A 24,088-nucleotide genomic window follows, 5' to 3' on the forward strand; every position below is an offset into this window, starting at 1 on the left:
CACACAATGAAATATTACTTAGCTTTAAAAAGGAATGAAGCGAAGAGTAGCCCCTGCTTGCCAAAACTAGAGAAAGCCTGCGCATAGCAACGAAGACCCAACGCAGCCAAAAATAAATTTTAAAAAAAAGAAAAAAAGAAATAAAAAGAGGAATGAAATACTGATAAATGATGCCACAAATTGGATAAACGATGAAAACATTATAAGTGAGTGAAGCCATAGTCATATATTATATGATTCATCAGAAATACTCAGAATAGGTAAATCCATATACACAGAAAGCAGACTGGTGGGGGCTAGGGGCAAGGAAAAATGCGGAGTGATTGCTTAGTGGGTACTGGGTCTTCTTTGGGAGTGACAAAAAGGTTTTACAACTAGCTAGTTCATGAGTGCACAACACTGCACACGTACTAAATACCACTGAACCCTACACTCTAAAATGGCTAGTTTTATGTTGTGTGAATTTCACCTAAAAAAAAAAAAAACTCAATAGTCATGGTTTCTAAAGACAGTGTACTGTATCCCCCTTTAAAAAGCTGAGTTTAAAAAAGTACATATTATATGATTTCATTTATATGAAATTCTACAAAAAGCAAAACTACAGGAACAGAAAGCAGATCAACAGTGGCTTGCGGCCAGGAATGGGGTACTGATTACAAAGGGGCATGAGGGACTTCTGGAGTGACAGAAATGTTCTATATCTTGACTGTGGTGCTGGTGATAGGGGAGTATACATCTGTCAAAACTTAAACTGTACACTTAAAGTGAGTATATTTTATTATGTGTCAATTATGCCTCAAAGTTGGTTTTATAAAACTCAGTCTTAATTACTCTTTAAAGGTCAGGGTTGGCATTTAATGTTAATCTACTTCCCTAGTATGATCAGAATGTGCTTATGATACCTATTAAGCAAAGCAATGCAAACATTATATATTAAAAATGGTCATAAACAAAAGGCATAACTGCCAAATAGTCTGAATACTAAAATAATAAATAAACATGGTTGCTCACCAATTCTGGAAGAGGGCAAATAGTTCCAGTATTCATATACAACCCTTCGACTACAATGAAACGTCGAGTTACACGAGCCTTGCGAGGATTCTTTAAAAGAAAAACAAAAATAGATGTTTTAAATTTCAGTAACTCCAAAAACAAAATCTGTTATGTGCTCTCTAGCACTTTCACCCTACAAGATTTATTCACCAAGATAAATCAACAAATAGATAGTCAAACTAAATTAATTTCAAGCTCAAGGTTTGAGATCCTGTTATTCTGAGATGAAAAACAGTGCTTTCTTCTCTCAGACATGTTTTCAGGTCACACAGTCAACTAGGAGGCCTCACACACAAACACAAACTGTTTAGACACTGAGAATACTAAAACACAAAATCCTCCAAGCCCAGAATGACTAGGAAGGGACCTAAGGGAACTTTCTGGGGGAGATGGGGACGTTTTATGTCATGATGGGGGCCATCATGATACCTGGGCTACACAGGTATAACCACTGGTCAAAACTGTATAACTAGGACTAATGTATTTCAATGTCTGTATATTTTACCTAAAATAAAAAGGACTCTAATGATGATGACAATCATCATCATCACAGAGATTGAGTGGGGAGTTAGGTGAAGGTTCAGATGATACAAGAATGGCAGAATATTGAAAACAAAGCTGGGAGAAGGGTACCGGGGGCTTCACTACACTACTGTTTCCTTTGAATGTGCCAGACATTTTCCTAATAAAAAGTTAAAAAACAGACAAACCCTGATCTCCTTTATTTACCAAAAAACAGATGAAACCCTTTTCCTTCCTTACTCCTCACTACTGGTTCAAGTAAGACTGGACTATGACCATGTTTGAAGGTGGTGCAGTGGAGGGACTCTTTCAAGTAACACACACCTTCCCACACCCCACTGACATCATATCACTAATAAACCACTCCCACTGCTGAATTTGTAGATGTTTCAGGTATGCTGAACTGAAAAAATTCCACAGAGTTTGCCGCCAACTTTCTACTCAAAGGTTTCTTGCCTCTAAGCTTCTAATGAACAACTAGAAACTCAAATATCAGAGCTATTCTTTAAGGGGTATTTTAGAACCCACAGCTGTATGTAATGCTCAAAAAAGTGTCGGCTGAAGCATGCAAAAGTTTACATCATTCTTGGTCATATTCACTCTGTCACTAACTCAAACCTGAAGGCTGTGGGTCTGCTGGGAGGTCACAGCTGAGTACATGGGGGCATCCCGCCTCTCCTTGCCTTTAAAAAACAAAGTATCTTTCTTATCATCTTAAAATACTCAATGAAGGAATATTTTATTTTTGGAATATTCTTGGGAAATGGAAAAGTACAAAAAAGAATTTAACAAATGAGCTTGTTACACCACACACTGGTAACTTTTTCTTGTAAATACATATCTTTGTAAATTACCTTGTTCAAATCAGGATTTTACTGCAATCGTTCTAGGACGTGAGGTTTTAAAATATTATGTTGTGAACATTTTCACATTATTTAATATTATTTAAACCATGATTTTAATGGAGATTTAATATTCCACCTTGTAGATATACCATAAATTATTTAACTACTCCCACAGTGTTGGACTTAGGTTGTTTCCCTCATTTTGTTTTTTTACATCACGTGAATATGCTTCAATCTTTGACACCATTTCTGATTCTCTTCTAAAGATAGCACTCCAGAGGGTATGGATATTTAAGAATCCCAGAATATACCTGCCCATTTACCCTCTAGAAAGGCTGTGCCAACTGTAGCTCTCCTCAGAGTTTCTGGAAGGCCCTTTGTATCTGCACATGCATCAGTGTGGCACTGATTATTACCATAAAAAGTTTTCCCTAATTGGAAAGGCAAAAACTCTTATCCTAATTTCTGTAATTGTTAGTGAGGTCAGACTATTTTCTATTTGCTCAGTTATCTGCATTTCTTCTATGAACTGCTATTTTTATCTACTGTCTTTTTTTTTAAAGAAGGATTAATAGGGGATAAGAGAACTCTAAAAGAAAAGGAATGAAAAAACATATGAACCCCATTAGTTGGGAAACTGACAAAAAGAGTTTGATCCAAACTCAGATTATTTAACTTACTTTCAAAGGAAATATAAGCATCTAAGTACAAAATATTTAAGAAGTTAACATTTATTATTTTTGTGAAAACAAAATTTAAAAAGAATTATTTCTAAAAACCAAAATGTAAAGTAATTTAGAAAGCCTACTCTTGGTAGGAATATGTGGTATAAATTAATTAGTAAAAAGGTAAAAACTATAAAATGGAAATAAATTTTAAGATAACTTTATTTCTTGTTATTCATTTAAAAAAATGTTCCACAGATTATAAATCTTATACAACACACACACAGAACTTGAATATGTTGTCTTCCAAATTTGTACAATGCTAATTTGGCGAAATAACTCTACAGTAGACTGGTTCATTGGTCACACTTTCTAAGGCAGTGTTTTAAAATACGGTAGCATTCTATTACTGAATCAGAAAAGGGACATCTTTTTACAATCTGTACAAAGAATTCATCGGTGGAATGGTCTCAATTTTAAGATTTTCCCTATAGATTTTTCTAAATTGTATAATTATAAAACACTGTCTATAGCACACCTAGCATAAAATAGCAGAAGTCTATGCATATTCATCACAAGAATGTGTATAATCATGAAGTGCTGCTCTTAGGCTATCACCTAAACAAAGATAACAGAATCCAAAAGGAATAATGCAAATATCTGGAAAAATGGAAATTAACACAAAATTAAGGATGTGATGAGCATTTTTATCAGTTACTCTAGTAATGGACGGGTTACACTGGGAAAGTCCACTTGAAAGTGGTGTTTGAGACAAAGGATGTGGTAACCGGGTTCCCAGTACAATCCACACACAGTGGTTCCTGATGCAGAACCACAGACCACAGAACTACCTTCTCTGTTCATGTTGCCAGTGGCAAATAAATGCTAATTCTAACAGTGATGCTTTGAACACGTTTCCTCTGTTCCACTCTCTATCAGAACAACATGGAGCAAGTTCTACCTGCCTAATTCCCTCCCTGTCCCAAGGGACTACACAGGTGCTTGAGAAGAAGTGTAAATAGGTTGCAAGGTAGAAGGAAACCATGCTTGAGGCAGCTGCTTCCCATAGGGAGCAGCTGCTCAGAGATCTGGGATGAGGTTGGGGTAGGGAGAAAGAGTTTTCACTTTGTTCATAAATTCATAAATTAAGATCTGCCACCATAGTTTCTTCTGGTGAATTGATACATGATTTATTCTGATATGAGTAAGGCTATTTTGAATTCACTAGATACACCTTGTTAATGCCCTAATGAGTTCTGTTGTTACTTCTGTAGAGTTGAGTATACATCCCTCCACCCCCAAAATGCATGCTATTTTTCTTTCTCTCTTTTAGAAACCACCTAGACAACCTTCCCCCCAATTTGCCATATATAATTATGGCAATGGTGAGGAAATTACTATCAGCCTTGACTCTCTAATCTGAGGTACATTTAATAAGCAGAAACACCCTTATTTAATGTACAAATGTGATCCACAGGCAGGTTTTCATGACAAATTACCATTTCATTTATAATTTAGCTGGTTAGAAAGTACAAAAGAACTGTGTAATTTTCTTCAAAAGAATCATACCTTTTTAAGAAAATTTTTTTAATTTATTTTTAATTTTTTTAAGATTCATACCTTTTGATCTTCAATCTCTTGTTCTTTCAATAGTCGCTCCAGGTCATCCATATCGTTATGGTTAAATAGCTTAATGTCACTACGTGATGCCTGTAATCCCTTCTGAATAGCAAAGCAGGCAGCTTTATCTCTGCAAGGAAGAGAGACCCACCAAACTGGGGTTTAAAGGGTCTTTGTCAACATTCTCAGAAAAGGAATGCTTGCTTTTGTAAGCTGACCAACATCCACTTGTTAAACTGAACATGGCAAATAAATAAAACATGTTTGAACATTAATACGTTATTGTTTGCACTTTACTCTGCAAGTCTTTCCACATAACTACCATACTGATTCTGTTCCAGGAAGTAAACTCTTGCCATATTTTGACCTCTGAGAAATCCGCATGCATCTTACTATACGGATGGCATATTAGCGTATTCAAAGTACTTTCCTATTTCTGAAAAATAAATGAAATATTGGTGTATCTCACCATCAGTGGCATCTCTGATTTGACTGGCCACCACTCTGCCATTACTTTGCCATCAAAAGGAATACTGGGTTACTGACTCTACATAACCCAGGGGAGAGCTCTGAGTCATGCAGATTAATCTTCAGTAAGATCTCCTAAATTGAGTTAATGCGGGGCAGGATATATTTCTTAAATTAAGTGTATTGTTTAAAAGTACACGCAACACTTCTACTTCTGAGAAAATAGACATATTTTCCCTATTTTTCTCACTGGGTACAACCAAAAATCCTGGACATGATGTATAAGACAAACATAAGAGGATGCTGAAAAATGGAGAGAAAAGGCAGACCAGCGAGGGACCTGAGAAATGACATGAAACAAGTTCCTGGATTTTCCTAACTTGGAGCTGATGCAGCTGGCAAACTGGAAATGCCAACAGGCAGACAGAAAAGCTCTGATGAAAGTCTGCTCTCTGTAGCCAAAGGGACAGGAAAGGGGGCAGCCCAGCAAATGTCTCTACTGCAGCCAAACCACAGAAAAACCTGGGCCTGTCCCCTCCACACTAGCAAAGGCTGAGAGCGGGACCCAGACTCTAGCCCTCACAAGGCCATAACAAGGCTTCCCAATACCCTTGTGGGAGCTGTCAGAGAAGGGAGCCAGAACTTGTATCTCTGCTGGGTAGTAACAAGTGGCTCTCACTGTGGTGTTAGTGAAAGACCATGTGGAGAGACCTAACTTCCAATCCCCTGCAGGGAGAGACACTCTCCCCTGCCTATGCTTAGGCTGTGTCAGGGGAGGCTCAGAGAAGAGTAGGACCCTCACCAACAACTAGAAGAAATGAAAATAACCCCATCTCAGTGTCAGTGGAGGCCCCATGTGGACCCTGGACTTGTACTTCCACCTGACAGTAATGAGGCAGCAGTGCCCCCCTGCCTTTGTGGGAAGACTGTCAGAGAAAGCCAATTAAAACAGAAAGTTTAAATAAAGCATAAACTATAACAGCATAATATGAAACTGTTCATGTTTCACTTGTCATACCAAGAACCAGAAAATATCAAACAATGAAAAAAAAAACCAAAAAAAACACCAGTCAACAAATGCCAGTACTAAGATGACAGAGCTGTCAGGATGATCTGATAATGACTTTAAAACAGTCATGATAAAAATGTTTCATGAGTAATTACGAACATGCTTGAAACAAATGAAAAAATAGGAAGCTGCAGCAGAGAAAAAAGGAAGATACAAAGAAGAATCCTGTGGGGATATTAGAACTAAAAAGTAAAACAGTCAAAAGAAAAAGCATAGTAGATGAATTCAGCAGCAGAATGGAGAGAGGAAAGAATCAGTGAGCTGAAAGATGTAACAGTAGAAATCAAGTCAATGTAAATCGCAGAGAGAAAGTAGACTAGAAAGAAAAGAACAGTCTCAGGGACCTGTGAGACTACAATAAAATATGCAACATTCAAGTCTGTGGAGTTCTAAAGAAGAGAATGAGGGTGGGACTAAAAAGGTACTTAAAGAAATAATGGCTGAAAACCTATAGATTAAAGAAGCTGAGCAAAATTCTTGCAGGTAAACCCAAACAAATAAATGCCAATACGATTATAGTCAAACTTCTGAAAACTAATGACAAAGAAAAAAAATCTTGAAATCAGTAAAAGAAAAATGACACCTTACATGTAAGAGAAAAGCAATTTGAGTGACAGTAGATTTCTCATCAAAAACCATTAACACCGGAAAAAAGTGTCCCAATGTATTTCAAATGCTGAAAAAAAGGACCTGGCAACCAAGAATCCAAAACTAGCAAAAATATCCTTTAGGAATGAGGGGGAGAAGACATTCTCAGTTGAAAAAAACCTAAGACACTCTGTCCCAAGCTGACTTCCCCTAAAGGAATGGCTAGAGAAAGCTCTCCACACAGAAAAAATAAATAAAACAATCTTAGCTTATCAGGAAGGAGGAAAGAACACTGTAAAAAGTATGAACAAACACACTAGGCTTTTCTTCCCCTCTTGAGTTTTCTAAGTTATTTTGGATGGTTAAAGTAAAAATTCTAACACTATCTGATGTGGTTCTCAAAGTGTTTACAGGAAATACTGAAAACAACTGTATTATAAATAAGGAGAGTAAGGGGATGTAAAGGAAGATAAAGGATTCTATAACTGAACGGTAAAATAACACCAGTAGAATGTGATAACTTATGCATACATATAACATCATACTTAGAGCAATGACTAAAAAACTATACAAAGAGAAACACTTGAAAACAAATAAAATAAATGAGATAAATAAAAATGGAACTCCAAAACTCATTCAATTAACCCTGAGAAAGGCAGAAAAAAGAAAACAAAAAATAGAACAAATAAGAAACAAAAAATAAAAACTGGGAGATTTAAGATCCCATATATCAATAATTACATTAAATGCAAATGGCTAAAATATACAATTTAAAGACAGAGAGTGGCGGAGTGCATTAAACATGATGCCTATAAGAAATTCACTTCGAATATAATGAGATGGGTAGTAAGGGAATATGTGTGTGTGTGTATACATGTAGTTATATATATATATAGTTATATGCTGTATATATGTATGTATGTTATATACAATAATATAGGTAGTAAGGGTATAATACATACATATTACATACAATAAACACACTATGCAAACATTCAAAAGGGAAAGCAGAGTGCCTATGTTAAAATCTGATAAAGTAGACTTTGGAACAAAGAAAATTCCAGAGACAGAGAAGGATGTTATATAATGATAAAAAGAATCAATTAACCAGGAAAACTTATCCTAAATATGCACCAAATAACAGAGCTACAAAAGACACAAAAACTGATAAAAGTGAAAGTAGAAACTGACAAATTACAACAACTGACAGAACTACCAAACAGAAAATCAGCAAGGATATAGAAGAACTCAATAACACCATCAACTAGGAAGATCTAATTGTCATTTATAGAACACTCCATTCAGCAGAATATTTTTTTCTATTTAATGATAATGACAAAAAAAATATTTTCTCTCAAAAGGTAGTTTCATATGTAAATTGCTTTTTGTCTCACTAAAACTTTTATATAAGTATACCTTAGGAAGTTGACATGTAAAGCTAGCGCTCTCCTTAGTGGATTAAAGGATAGAAGTGGCAAATGAATGTTTTGTATGTTTTTTTTTGGTTTTTAATTTGCGTATCAGTGACTTTAAAAAAATAATGATCAGTGTAACATTTGATCATTGAATACTATAATATGAAAAACAGAAATGTATAAAGAAGGAAATTAATCACATGTGTCCTATCATGGAGTGATACCTTCTCACTGGTGTCCTCATGTGGCCTTTTCTCTGTATTTGCCAGAATATTCTTTTTTAAGTCACTATGGAACATATTCCAAGATAGACCACATCATGAGCCATAAAACAAACTGTAACAAATTAAAAACTTCCAAACGCTTGGAAACTAAACAACACACTTCTATATAACTCATGGGTCAAAGAGAAAGTCTAAAGAGAAATAAAATACAAAAATGAACTAAACAAAAATGAAAATAAACACATCAAAATTTGTGGAACACAACTATAGCAGTGAAGACAGGGAAATTCATAGCACTAATACATTAGAAATGAGGAAAAGTCTCAAATCAGTAACTGAAGTTCTCACCTCAAGAACCTAGACAGAGGAAACTAAACTGCAAATGAGCAGAAGGCAGGAAATAATACCAGAAATCAGTAGAAATGAAAACAAAAATACAATGTAGAAAAATCTATGAAACAAGGAGCTGATTCTTTGAAAAGATCAATAAAACTGACAAATCTCTAGCAAAAAATGACAAAAAAGAGAGTAGACAGAAATTACCAGTTAGGAAGGGAACAGGGATCTGCAGACATTAGAAGGATAATAAGGGAATATCACAAACAATGCTACACATACAAATTTGACAACTTAGAAGACATGGACCAACTCCTTGAAAAACATAAACTACATGGACCAACTCCTTGAAAAACACAAACTACCTCAACTCACTCAACATTTGAATAGCCAGCCTTACAAGTACTAAGGAAATTAAATTCATAGTTAAAATACTTCTAAAAAAAAAAAAAAAAACTCCAGGTCCAGTTGTTTTTACTGGAGAATTCTACCAAACACTTAAAGAATTAACAACAGTTTTATACAGTTTCTCCAGAAAATAAAAGAGGGAACATTTTCAAATTGATTTTATGAAAGTATTACGTTGATGCCAAGACCAAAGTCTAAAAACAGTAAGTATGGTAGCATCAGGGAAATACAGACTAAAACTACAATGAGATATCTGTACACACCTATCAGAATGGCTAAAAAAAAAAAAAGTGACATCACCAAATGCTCCTGAGGATGTTGGAGAAACTAGATCATTTATACATTGTTGATGGAAAGGTAAAATAATACAGCCACTCTAGAAAAGTTTGGCAATTTCTTAAAAAATTTAATGCACAATACTTTATGACCAGCAACTGCATTCCTTGACATATATCCCAAAGAAATGAAAACTTATGTTCACAGAAAAACCTATACATGAATATTGACAGCACCTTTATTTGTAATAGCCCCAAACTAGAAACAACTCTGATATCCTTAATAGGTGAATGGTTCAACAAACTGTGGTGTATCCATACCATAGAATATGACTCAGCAATCAAAAGGCACAAACTCTTGAGTCACATAACAACCCTGGAGAATCTCCAAATAATTAATGCTGAATGAGAAAAGCCAATCCTCAAATGTTTTACCCATTGTATGATTACATTTGTACAACAATCTTGAAATGATGAAATTATAGAAATGGAGAATAGATTAGTGGCTGCCAGGGGTTAAAGAGCAGGTAGGGTAGAAGGGATATGGGTGTGGCAACAAGAGGGATTATCTTGACTTCATCAATGTCAACATCCCACTTCTGAAACTGTATTACAGTTTTGCAAGAGGTGACCATTGGGGAAGACTGGGTAAAGGGCACATAAAATCTCTGTATTATTTCTTACAAGTGTATGTGAATCCACAATTATCTCAATATAAAACATTTCATTAGAGAAGGGTATACAAAGAACATAAAGACAGAGTGACAAGGAAAGACTTATGTATATAAACAACCATTGTTCTGAGACCTACTGGTAAAGCATTATCACTGCTTACTACACAAGAAAGAAAATAAAATATCGAACATATTGTCTATGCCCAATGAATTTATCAAAAACAATTTATCAAATAATTTACTAAACACCATTTTTACCTCTAGCGTTCCTACTTTCAAATGAATTTCAGGTGGAATATTTAAAATTATGTATAAGGGAATAATTAAGTTGTCTAATGACTCATTAGAAACTGAAGTTCTAAGACACCAGGCATAAGATTTGAAAGTGAGTTTAGACTAGGGACCCTAGCAGTGAAAACCAAAAGGACAATATAGTATTTATTATCGGACAAGGGAAGCATACAAGTTCAACTGTAACTGTAAACTTTTTCTGGACTTTAAACTCAAAAAGGAATTTATGGTGGGGGTTTGTATAAAGCGATATTGGCTGACACTGTATTGTAGCTGTCTGCAACTATGCTTTATTAAAAACCTAGAATCACTGTTTAAATCACTGGCTCTCAAATTTGTGATGAGTCTTTATTATTGATTTTTTAAACTATGTGCAAGAAATTAATAGAAACATTCATTTTCATGGTCACACTGGGAAACAATTCTACTCAGGCCCACGCCATGTGCTGGAGTGCTCTGAGGTAACTGTCACAGGGCTGTAGGGAAGAATGGGTCACAAGCGCACTGAAAACCCCCCAGGAAGAGCCAGCCCTGCAGCATATGCTTGAGCTTGTTGCACTACAGGTGCTCTGACAGTGAGTGAGAAGCAGGATGGTACAGGGACGGAGGTAAGCCGGGCTCCGAAGTCCAGTCACTTGGACCCCTCTTTTGAGCTCCAGCCTCCAGTCACTCTCTTACTGAAGGTATTTATTGAGCACCACTAAATGGCACATGCCATCCAAGCAATGGGCTGGTATAAACTGTTGAAAGTGCTATAAAAGAGTACAGTGAGTGTGAGGCGAGATGAGCCTAGAGCAGAGGGTACGGGTGCACATGAGCACACATGCACACACCTGCATATATAAGTTAAGGGAGGCTTGAGAAACTGATTTTGACAGGCATGTAAGTGCCTACATGGTCATGGATTCACAAGGATACCAAACTCCTCTGGCTGTACAATTTTCTCCACATGCAGCAAGGGGTCTTGACCTGATCTGAGAACTTGGGGAAGGCTTTCCTGCAGAGGCGGTATATGTGCAAGATGAGCAGGAATTAAGTAGGAGATGAGAGGAGGAACAATGTTCTAGGCATTTGTACAACAAGACATTTGTACAATGGATTTGCACATCTAGTTCAAGAGTAAAAAGTTAAATGGTTAAATTGTCTTATAACTCTTTTTCTTTGACTAAAGAATAAATAAAATAACATAGGCCTTATCAGCATATAAGGCTGATAAGGCTACAAAGCATGACCACCTAAGGGAAAATGGTAGAAAATGGGCCTAAAACAGTAGTCTAGAATGTACAAGGTCATAATAAAAACTTGGATATTTATTTTAGGAACAATGAAAGCTCTTAAATGGAGTGTCTGGCTATGGCATCAAAAAGGAAAAGAGGAAACAAAAGTCACTCTGACACCTAAATTAAGAGAGTCATTTAATAGTCCACTCAAAAGATAACAGAGGCTCGGGCTAGTGGCAGGTGTTTCTGATGGGTATAACCAGCTGCCTGGGCTATGCCAGCCCCCACTCTACTCCCCTCTGCTCTTCCCCTCCACAGTAAAAAGCAACACCATACATCTAGTGCACATGTATGCAGGTGTGTAGATTTGTTCCTGGAAAGTTAAGGAAGTCTGCAACTCATGACTTCTATATTCTTAACAAGCCATGAAGCAAGATCAGCAGAGACCAAGAGATGCAGCGAGGGTGCTGAGAAGTGGAGTGACTTTATCAGGTAGTGTGAGTGACTATGTGGGTTATGACCATGGACTCACAAGGACACCACACTGTCACAGAGCTGCACAGGGAAAGCAGAGGGCTGGCCCCCTCCTACGTAAGTCTGGCCTTCTCAACATCAATAAATAAAATCATAATGGCAGATAACAAAGTACCGACACCTTAAGGCATCCTTCCAGTGGAGGTCTCACTAATTCTGCAGAACTATTTGGCTGGGTGACTATCTATTTCTTTAAAATTGAAAAAAAAAAATCAATATTATTTTAGGCAGATGACCTCTAACAAAGGAATTCTCTAGGAGGGCCAATATTATTTCCAAAGGAATTCTGATAAGAAATGTCAGTAAAGATTACTTACACAAACACAATGTCCCCTCTCTTAGAGTAAGCAGGAATAGCACTGGCTATGGTGGCAAATCCATATGAGTATATAATGGCTTCTTCTGTCTTCATAAATTTTGCCAGGCGGTCTTCCAAATCCAAGTGCACATCTAGTTCAAGAGTAAAAAGTTAAATGTTTAAACTGTCTTATTATTCTTTTTCTTTGACTAAAGAATAAATAAAATAACATAAACAGTTTAGTTATTAATACTGTCTAAGATAATTCTGGGCCAAAACTGGTTCTATACCCTGTGAAATGAATCAGCTACTCATTTGTCTATAAATATGTGATTGGGACAGCTCTGACTCTAGGTTTTGCTTTTATATCACTGTAGCAATAAGAATTCAAGGTCCAGTGACCTTGCCTGCTTTAACTTCCCTCAACCAACAATGCCAAGACTTTACCAATGTACGACATTGATTTATTAACGCCTTTTTGCATTTTATTAGAAGTGACCAAACCAGGCATTAAGACAACTGTCAACCAGCTTTTAAAAGGAACAGAAAGAAAAAAGAAAAGTAGTTAAGTTAAAAAGAGCCCCACATACTCTGCATCAAGAGAGAGGAACTTTTTCAGTTGTGGTGGTCACTCCTCTAACAGTTTGTGTCAGCACTTAGCTGTGGCACCTGCCAACACTCTGCAGGACTGAGTTTCTGTCTGAATTTCTTTTCAAGGGTACTGGTGAATTCAAACGTATAGTACAAAGAGAAATATGGTCCTTTTATGGAAGCAGCTTAAGAAGAATGTTGATGTAATTATAGGCATAAATAGTAATTATTAAACTGTTTTTTTTTTCCTCTCTTACATCATGGTTCCATATAGCATTTCACCTTCTCAGGCTAAGCCATGAGGCTTCACACCCTGGGATGGAGGGACCAGCGATGTCTAAAATAAATAGTGTACCAGCTGGCTGTGAACTGGAAAACTTCGAAGTGTCTGCAAATGAGGCATTACCCAAGAGAGAGAAAAAATTTTTAAACTTTCTTCAGCTCTTTTAACTATAGCAGGACCCAAGTCTGGAGAACAAGATCAGAGTTTTACCACATGCTCTGCACAAAGAGAAGTCAGAAGTTGATACAGGAAGGATGCAGGCAGGCCCCTCCAGCCTTGGAGCTTCATGGGAGAAACGAGGAACTCTGAGAAGTAAAGGCAGACTTTCAGAGCATGTCCACTGAGGGGAACTCAGAAGTGTAAGCAGTGGCAGGGGACCCAGATGTTCCCCAGTGAGGGGTGCTGGAGAGGGCTGATGGCCTGGCAGAGCCCTCTGGCCCAGATGTCGAGGACCTGTGGGTGGGAGCCTCACTCCAGGAGACCCCTTCAGCATCAGCCTTCCCTCCAAGTATGCCCCTCCCTACCAGAGACATTCCTGGTGAGAAGGGGGAGAGGGAAAAGACCTGAGGGACTGAGATGTACAAAAGAAACAACTTAACCCAGCTGGATACAAGGCTGGACACTAAGTGGACTAAATATTTCCAACAGAGACCTGGTTAGTTGTTAAGTGTGAGATTTCCACCAACTTCCAGGGAGGAACAAGTGAGTAAGGTCAGTTCAGCAACAGGAATAAACAACTTTTTAGAATATTTGAATAAAGTGTCTAAAATCTGTAAACCCACTCACTGATTTATCAGAGGCAAGTTAATCTTATTGTGATGCTTTTTAACTAGTAAAAGACAAAATTAAGAATTATAAAAGATACAACTTCACAAAGGACTATATTTTTAAAAGTAGTTAAATAAGGGCTGTCCAACAATCTCATTCAATTGTTAATCAAACATTTAGTAAGTATCACATAAAAATACTCTGATAAGCACTGGATCAAAGAGAAATATAGGGTTTCTGCCACTTGACAAAGTGAGACAGCTAAGAGAGGCATCTGGCAGCTGTCAATGGAGAACTCAGAGCCCAGAGGGCAGATACAAGGCTAAGCTGTGCTTTCAGTCCCCTGGTCTGAAGCACTTGGGTCCCTTCTATACTCAGAACTACAAGACGTTCACAGTGACTTCTGACTAAAGGCACACAGGTCCCTCGATTGTGAACCAAAGGCTGCTGGGGTGGGTGCCAGCTACTGAGTGAGAGATAAGAAGACACAGAAGGTCTGAACTAAATCTCAATTTGATGGCAAGAGAGGTATAGTGAGGAATTAGAAAATTTAGCAGCAATATCCAAGTAATAAAATAAATTGAAGACCACTTCATTTGGAGACTTCTTAAAGGATGATACAGAATTGTGAAAATGAACTATTTATCCCTTTCCAATTTATCCCATCAAGTAACGATAAACAACTAGGCATGCTTCTTCCCATTTATAAGTTAAAATGTATACCAACATAGTTTATTACATAAAAAACACATGAAATACCATTTGATTTCCATTACCAATCAGGTAGTCATTTTTATAGAAGTGACACTTTCATTAGATCAACATTAAACAAATATGAGATTTCACAATAACGTTTAGAAGACTGCATCCCGGTTGATCAAAATGGTAACAAAAGAGTGCTTAGCTCTTCAAGCATCAAATCTGTGACATCAACACCACCAAGTCTGAAGACTTGATCTTGCTCCTGACTGCCCGCCCTTCCACGAGATATGCTGCCAGGGAAATGTGGCAGGCAAAGTCTGGCAAGAACGAGGAAAGCAGCAAAGCACCGGAGAAGCAGGTACCTGCACACAGCCGGGCATGGGCGTGTCTCAGGCATGTCTTCCTATCCTCTTTGTTTGTGCTCCCTGAGCACCCTGCCTACAGACAGGGCTCCACCACTCTGCTGCCTCTCATTTCTGATGAGACAGGAGGGCAGGTTCCCCGTAGGAGGCCTCCTTCAAATTACAATACTGCTTCTAAACTGGGAATCGTCTACCCCAAATCTCAACAATTTAGCTAGCAGATGGACAACCCAAGCCACAATGAATTGCTCTCTACTTTTTAAAAAGAAAAAACATGATATAGATACAGACAAACTGTTTTTGCCAACTACAAAACAGGATTTTAAATCATTCTGTAGCTCTAAATGACTCTCTTCATTGATTAGCAATAAAACAGTAAAACAATCTTGGCTTTGTTTTAGGGCTTTAGAGTTAGCTACCCAATTGATAAAAATTATGTTAGTATTCTCATTATACATACTCATAGCCATTTTTATGTCATTGCCATAAAGTGGTAAGAAGAATCTCTCTACAATAAATCAATGACTTAACTGGTTCTTGCCTAGTCCCCAAAGTTTAAAAAAGATGTGCCTTTTCTCCTCCTATCTGAAGACACTGGGTTTTAGCTGATGTCAGCCTTGCAAAGCAGGTTTTGTGACAGGTAAACATGGACAGTTGCATAACTTCTTTTGATGTCTGATAGCTACTCTGCAATGAAGAAACTCTTAACCCAAGAGCAGGGGAGGCAGCAGACAGAAAAACTGCCAGGGCATGTTCTTTGACGTTGGATGCCTATCTTCTGTGTGTATGATCCATTTCAACAATTAGTGCCACAGATTTGCATGTGTCATTCTCTAATTCACTGCTAGGAACCAATATGGTACGCAAGAGGCCACGGAGGAAGGTGACCAGAAAGCCTCTGTGTCTTCTCAGCACTTGCTGCCCTTTCTGGCACCTGCTCCCTCACCAGAACGTAACAAGATGGGAGGCAAGGCCAGGGCAGGATGCCCCACACCAAACACAAGGCCTGGCCATGGCAGTCATCACAGGGGGTTCAGATCTGGGCTCCCTCATTGCCAGGTGTGAACCATGGACAGGCCCAAAACTGCTCTGTGCCTCTCAGGTGCTTCCTCTGTCAAATGGTTAACAGTTCTACCTGCCTCAAGGGATTGTTATGAGAACCACAAGAGAATGCTTATAAAATACTCAGAACAATGTCTGGCATGGAAAAAGCAACATGTTGGTGTTTGTTCAATTAACTCAATATTTGTAGAATTAAAAAAAGTAATCTTTTAGAAGGAAAAAAGGTACACTATCTGCTAATTAAGTTATCCAAATCCTGGATTTTTTTTTTTTTTTTTTTTTTTTTTTTTTGTGATATGCGGGCCTCTCACTGCTGTGGCCTCTCCCGTTGCGAAGCACAGGCTCCGGACGCGCAGGCCCAGCGGCCATGGCTCACGGGCCCACCCGCTCCGCGGCATGTGGGATCCTCCCGGACCAGGGCACGAACCCGTGTCTCCTGCATCGGCAGGCGGACTCTCAACCACTGCGCCACCAGGGAAGCCCCAAATCCTGGATATTTAAGGACTATCTTATATTAAAGCCACTTGTTCAAGTTCCTATTTATCAGAATAAAAGGAGGTATTGTGGCCTTCTTGACTGTTTTTCAGAGGAAAGACTATAAAATACCCAACTTTAGAACAGTTTAAAAACCACCAACTATATTTTCTCTTAAAATCTCCATATTTTTGTGTTACATACCTTTTTTTTTTTTTTTTTTTTTTTTTTTTGCGTTATGCGGGCCTCTCACTGTTGGGGCCTCTCCTGTTGCAGAGCACAGGCTCCAGACACGCAGGCTCAGCGGCCATGGGTCACGGGCCCAGCCGCTCCGCGGCATGTGGGATTTTCCCAGACCGGGGCACGAACCCGTGTCCCCTGCATCGGCAGGCGGACTCTCAACCACTGTGCCACCAGGGAAGCCCCATACTTTTTTTAAATCCCTTGAGACTTGGACAATTTTCTTAAAAGTACAAATATCACCTATGTACTCATTAGAACATTAAAAACAGTGCTGAATGTTTTCCAGAATGTTTTCACATACAGTATCTTATGTGGTTCTTACCAAAATGTTCTAAGTTGTGCAACAAAGATCATTCCCTGCCTACGCTGCGAACACTGCAGTTCCATGACTGGTAGGAAGAAGTGGCAGATCTAGGAATTTTATGACCAAACGCCCTTCCTACATGCAGTCATGGTCCTACAACAGAGAGAAAATATTTTTTAAAATAAACAAATGAACAATTGTTTACTATTGGCTCTAGAACACAATTACATGCCACTATCTCTCACCATGAAACTCTGCCACTAATTGTCTTTTGATTTAGTTTAAGACCAAAGAGTCAAGTAGGCATCATGTATGCAAAGCAGATCCCAGGCACAGGGATAACCCACATGTAAATGAGATCTGAATGCATTACAAACAAAACAATCAGAGAGGTTCAACAAGAGAAACTATCAAAGTGCACAGGGACCCCATTAGCCTTAGGGGAAAGGAAGGCTCCACAACCTGATAAAATCACTTGATTGATTCTAAACTACACATTAAAACAAAAAGATGAGAAGGTGGAAAAACTTCTGATATACAGTCCTCACAAGACTATTTTAAGAACCTGCTGGGCCTTTTGGAGGCAGGAGAACATTTAGCCTAAGAAACTACAAGAATTTTAATTCAACTGACAATTTTCTTTTTCTGTGTTAATCATCCAGTACCATCTAATATGTTACTATGAAATAATAAACAGAAAATGTTTTAATAAGGAAATTTACTTTTCCAATAAGTGATTTTCATTCACTATTTGAAAAGTTGAGAAAAGAGCTAAAAGAGGGAGCATTTTCATCACTGAAAACAGATGCCTGAGTAATATCAGTACTTCCAGGAAAAGAAAAAGCCAAAATCAAAAGCAACCTTTTGGTGGGTCTGGGAAAGAGACCCTAGCCTCACACACAAGCTACTGAAATGAGAGGAAAGGGAAGTTCACTTCTGCTTTAATGCTCAGTACAAAGGGCAAAAGTACCCTAAATATTCAGAATAATTTATAGAGGGTATTTTATTTTATTTTAAAAATAAATAAATTTATTTATTTTTGGCTGCGTTGGGTCTTCGTTGCTATGCACAGGCTTTCTCTAGTTGTGGCAAATGGGGGCTACTCTTTGTTGCAGAGCACGGGCTCTAGGCATGTGAGCTTCAGTAGCTGTGGTGCATGGGCTTCAGTAGTCATGGTGCACAGACTTAGCTGCTCCGTGGCATGTGGGATCTTCCTGGACCAGGGCTCAAACCTGTGTCCCCTGGATTGACAGGCAGATTCTTAACCACTGAGCCACCAGGGAAGTCCCGAGGGTATTTTAGAGATTTAAAATATAGCCTTAGCTGACCTCAAGTAGCTTCCTGAACTTATCTAACACTGAAATTTCAAGGTAATTTAATACAACTACAGTAATTTAAGTGATTAGTTCCAGTATAGTGAAAAACATAGAAAATACGCTGTTGGAAAACCAAGTAAAAATACATATGATATACACATAAAGAAAGGAAAAAAGATGATAAGCAAGCATGGGCAACTGTTGAAAAGGATCAAAACAAGTTTACAGGAAGGACAATGTACTCAGAAAACAATACACATTACTCCAAGCTACAGGTTTGGTGTCTTATTACAAAACCATCACACTGCAAATTAACCTTCAACTTTTGTCCAGATACCACAGTCTGTTTGAACCTTCAACTACATTAGGATAAGGATGACACAGTGACCAACAATATAGTTCACAGAGTAGCTAATACACAACTATGTGTTCATTATATTGACTCTGGTGGCCCATTCAGACACTTGAAAGACTAAATCCAATTTAAATTTAAAATGCACTTGAACAGCACACCACATGTATGTGGTATGCTACCATTTTTGTAAAACTGGGGGGAAAATGTATGGAAGTGGTTTGCACACACTGCAAAAAGCCTGGAAAAATGAACAGGAAACTACTGATAGTAGCCGTCTTTTTGGGGGGTGGAATGGCAGTGGGGAGAAGACTTCACTATCTCTTTAAATCTTTGAGGTTTATATCATGGATTGAATTATTCAATCAAGAAAATTAATTTAGGATGGATCAAGAGGGTTTTATGAAAAGTGAAATAAGTTGGACAGAGAAAGACAAATAGCATATGATCTCACTAATATGTGGACTCTAAAAAACAAAACAAACAAAATAAAACAAAATGAAAACAGACTCATAGATACACAGAACAAAAGGGTGGTTGCAGAGGGAAAGGGGATCGGGGTGGGGAAAATTAGGTGTAGGGGATTAAGAGGTACAAATCTCCAGTTATAAAATAAATAAGCAATGGTGATGTAACATACAGCATAAGGAATATGGCCAAATTGTAATAACTTTGGGGACAGATGGTTACTAGACTTACCATGGTGATCATTTCATAATGTATGCATGTCATATTACTATACAGTACACCTGAAACTAACATAATATTGTATGTCAACTATATTTAAATTAAAAAATAATTTAAAAATCACTAATTTAAAGATCCCCACAAGTCTGGAGGCACACAGCATCCTATTACACATATTTCAGGTGATCCAAATGAAAAACTGACTGGGCAATTAAAACAGCATATTTCCATAGCTCTGGGAAAACTGGTCTTGAAGATTTGAAACTTTTTTTTCACTAAATTTAGCAATAAATCTCTTATTGGTCTTCTCAGATTAACTCCCGAGCAAGAGCCAAGGCCACACATGCAAATAAAATCTACTAGAAAGGGAGGCTTTTAAGAAAGCAATTTCTTTACCCCACAAGCAGATCACGGAAAGAAAGCCTTGTCAGATTACAACAAACAACCTTGTAAAAAAAAAAATGCCTTTTCTAGTTTTCTAATTCTTATGAAGGAAATAATACGCTACCAATAAAAAGCAGGCAAACAAATCATATTTGCACTAGGCTAGAGGAAAGAGGGAGCCTCTGATCTGCTCTTTTAAGTCTTTGATCTTGCTATTAATATTGCAAATCAGAATACTTATTTTCGAGTTTTAGGGCTGAAATTAATTAGCTATGTGACCATGAAGAAGTCACTTAACCTCTCTGAGCTTTCTATTCTTCTGAATAGCTGGTATGCTGGAATACAAGATTTTAAAGATCCTTTCCAGCTGTAGCATTCTTGGACACCAACTCCCATTATCTGTTTCCAATAAAAATAATTTAACCACTCAATTAGCTAAGGGATAAAGAAAGGTGCTCCCTTAAATAAAAATATCTTAACTGTTAAAGTGAAAAAAAACAAAGACCCAGAAATGAAAATGAGTAGAGAAGACAAAAGAGACTTCCCTGGCCCCATTGTCCCCACCCTCTGACATTTTGTAAACCAGAATGTTATTTCTGGTAATATACTCATTTGGAAAATTATTTAAAAACATTTGTGAAATTTTCAGAAGCAAAGAACAATATACATTTAATAAAAAGCCACCATAAAATTCCAGGGTCTTCTTTGATGACTCTGATTTAAGGAGTTCATCGTATTTGCAATCACACTCTCATCCTAATATGTAGTTAGCCCATCTTCAGGTCATCCACACACAAGGAAATCAATGATCCTTTGTCTTCATTCCAGAAAGAAAAGGGCTACACGGTCTATGACCTCCCCCATCCCCCAAATCTGTTCTCACTTTCCTCCCGGCACATGGTGGCTGCCCAGCGAGAACAACTTTCCAGTCCCTCTGCTGGGAGACATGACCTGGGTTATGTTCTCACCAACAGAATGTGGGCAGAATGATGAGCAACACCTCCTGCCCACCTAAACAGGTACCAATGCCCTGCACTCCTGCTCCCCCATACTCATCACTTGGCTTCGGCCACACAGACAAAGACGGTGCCCTCAGGCCTAGAGCAACGGGACAGAAAATCCGGGTTCCCATACGATTACAAAGAGCAGAGCCACGCACAACCGGATGCTTCCCCTTACAATATCATGCACGGCAGAAACAGACTTCTCAGGCAAATGCAACAAGAGCTCAGGCTTCGCCCTACTGAGACAGTGTGCCTTAGGTACCTATGACTCTTCTCCACAAGATAAGAAGCAAATGCAACTCCTACCAATGATTTCAAACACAAAATCTAGGAAGTTCACCAGCTTATTACCTCAACTAATTAAGGATACCTTTTCCAAGGAGTTTTGAAATCAAATTGAATCTTCAATTTTTTTTTTTTTTTTTTTTTTTTTTGGCGGTACGCAGGCCTCTCACTGTTGTGGCCTCTCCCGTTGTGGAGCACAGGCTCCGGACGCGCAGGCTCAGTGGCCATGGCTCTCGGGCCTAGCCGCTCCATGGCATGTCGGATCTTCCCGGACCGGGGCACGAACCCGTGTCCCCTGCATCGGCAGGTGGACTCTCAACCACTGCGCCACCAGGGAAGCCCTGAATCTTAATTCTTGAAAGCAGCAGTATGAAAAATATGACAGAAAACATACCAAATGTGCCATAAAATCCTCTAGGTCCACAAGTTCCCACACCATACTTCTTTAGAGATGCCAAAGCTGCTGCCTTTGTGAAAGTTAAAAAAAAAAAAAAATTAGACTATAATAATATATCTCTAACAGTTTAAAAATGACATTTCCTATTCTTTAACCCACATAGCTCCCCAGTACCCTGGCTTTTCCTTTCTTAGTACTAAGACAATTCTAACAGGATATAAAGAAAAGAGGGATGGGAAGACTTAGGTATACGACTTAAAACATGGAAAAGTTATATTAGCTTGATCATTAAAACCTGGTTAACTCAATGCATTCGCACTTTCTGGCATTTGTGGGCACAGGTCTTTCCTCAAAAAATGTTTACTGGCCCACAATCCTAACAGGAGATGAAGCAATTTCCTAGACACATCTCCAGCTATTACCCAGGTCTGGTTCATATAGTTCTCTGGTTGTCACCCAACACTAAGCCACATTAGGACACTCTTGCCTCCCTTTGTTGAAAACTAGGTTACAGTTCTGTTACTAAAGAGTAAATACTTACACAGCCCTTTCTGATATTCTGCATTTGTCTCTTATTTTATGTCCAGATGCTTACGTCAGTCATGTTATCTGTCCACTTCAGCATATGTGCTACTTACCTTGAGCCTAGGGTTATCCAACAATCCAAGAAAATTGAATGAGGCAAAGTTTATACAATCTTTTCCATTCACCACAATGTTATGGCTTGGAGGGCTGGGGAAAGAGACAAGAGTGGTATACTTCAGCAGTCATTCTTGTTACAGGACACACATTATCAGCTGTCCAGAAGAGGGAAGGCGACAGGACGCACAAGTGTTGTCACTCTACTCTACTTGCATTCTGGCCTCCTAGCTCTCTTTTTATTCTTAAAAAGTAAAATTAGACAACAGTATATTAAAAAATCACATACTCGGTCATCAATTCTACTCTTAATAGGCCATCCTGTAGAACTTAAATTAAAAAAATGAGCTAGAATTCCAAGATGAATAGATGAAAGGCAAACTGTTGCTTTAGTTTTAAAACTCACTTAAGAAAGGAGTTGCTAAATAAAGTACCTGGAAGGAGACAAACAGGGAGGAAATATAAAAAGATCAAGATCAAAGGCATGAAGAGGCAGAGCAAGTCACAATCTTACAGTTAAGTGGTTTAAAAATACATGTTACTAGGACTTCCCTGGTGGTCCAGTGGGTAAGACTCTGCGTTCGCAATGCAGGAGGCCTGGGTTTGATCCCTGGTGGAGAACTAGATCACGCATGCACGCTGCAGCTAAGAAGTCCGCATGCAGCAACTAAGACCCGGTGCAGCCAAAATAAATAAATAAATAAATATTTTTTAAAAATTACATGTTAACTACAGGAAGCCACCAAAAGAATAAGTGAGCTCTGTTCCCAATTTCTAAAGTTAATGCTGGAATACCACTTAAACAGAATCCCCCTCATCCAAAAAGGGGGGAAAACAGAGTGGCCAGTTGCATAGTAGAAGCATGGATTGAGTTCAGCTGAGACAACAGATGGGCTCTTGAGGAGACAACCTATTACGTCCTCTGCTGACAAATACTCTAGCTTTAAGTCATGCTTCAAAAACACTGGCCAGGGCTTCTCTGGTGGCACAGTGGTTGAGAATCTGCCTGCTAATGGAGGGGACACGGGTTCAAACCCTGGTCTGGGAAGATCCCACATGACACAGAGCAACTAGGCCCGTGAGCCACAACTACTGAGCCTCCGCGTCTGGAGCCTGTGCTCCACAACGGGAGAGGCTGCAATAGTGAGAGGCCCGCGCACCGCGATGAAGAGTGGCCGCTGCTTGCCACAAGTATAGAAAGCCCTCGCACAGAAACAAAGACCCAACACAGCCAAAAACAAACAAACAAACAAACAAAACACTGGCCAAACTATGGGACATGAGCCATTAAAGGGTTGTGAGATCAATTTACTTAGTCACAGCCAGCCTATTTCACCTAAAGTCATAAGAATAGAATGGAATGGAAATGCACTAACAAGGCCAGGGAAAGGACGGTGGCACGTAATTGCTCTACACATGCATTGCTCTGTGCACTGGGCTGCTCTGTAAAATGTACTGTGGTCAGAAAAGATTGGGAAACACCACTCTCACTGGTATGTTTTACCAGAACTGGTTTTCTATGAGAAAAATAACGGAAGATGATAGGAAACCAGGGAAGGAAAAGAATGACTACTTGAAGTAAATTCACAAAAGCAGATGAACTCATACAAGACTCGGTGAAAAGAACATGGTTGTGGAGTCAGGCAGATCCGTCAGTATTATGGCTACTGACCACTTCAGAAACTCAGGGATATTACCTGGCCTGCATAAGCCTCAGTTTCTTCATCTCT

The 24,088-nt window shown here is 38.5% G+C and overlaps 1 protein-coding gene across 1 annotated transcript in view; it reads right to left on the bottom strand.

Moving 5' to 3' along the window:
- The window catches only part of SPTLC1 (serine palmitoyltransferase long chain base subunit 1), a 67,230-nt gene that overhangs the window by 18,818 nt on the left and 24,324 nt on the right, over nucleotides 1-24,088 (bottom strand). The window contains exons 4-8 of the mRNA XM_059071038.2: nucleotides 22,358-22,451; nucleotides 21,717-21,789; nucleotides 12,525-12,657; nucleotides 4,706-4,835; nucleotides 1,012-1,101 (exon numbers count right to left, since the gene is read on the bottom strand). Coding sequence (XP_058927021.1) covers nucleotides 1,012-1,101; nucleotides 4,706-4,835; nucleotides 12,525-12,657; nucleotides 21,717-21,789; nucleotides 22,358-22,451 — 520 coding nt within the window. The remainder of the gene's footprint in view (nucleotides 1-1,011; nucleotides 1,102-4,705; nucleotides 4,836-12,524; nucleotides 12,658-21,716; nucleotides 21,790-22,357; nucleotides 22,452-24,088) is intronic.

The sequence above is a fragment of the Kogia breviceps genome, chromosome 8 (assembly GCF_026419965.1).
Source record: "Kogia breviceps isolate mKogBre1 chromosome 8, mKogBre1 haplotype 1, whole genome shotgun sequence".
In the NCBI taxonomy this organism is placed as follows: Eukaryota; Metazoa; Chordata; class Mammalia; order Artiodactyla; family Physeteridae; genus Kogia; species Kogia breviceps.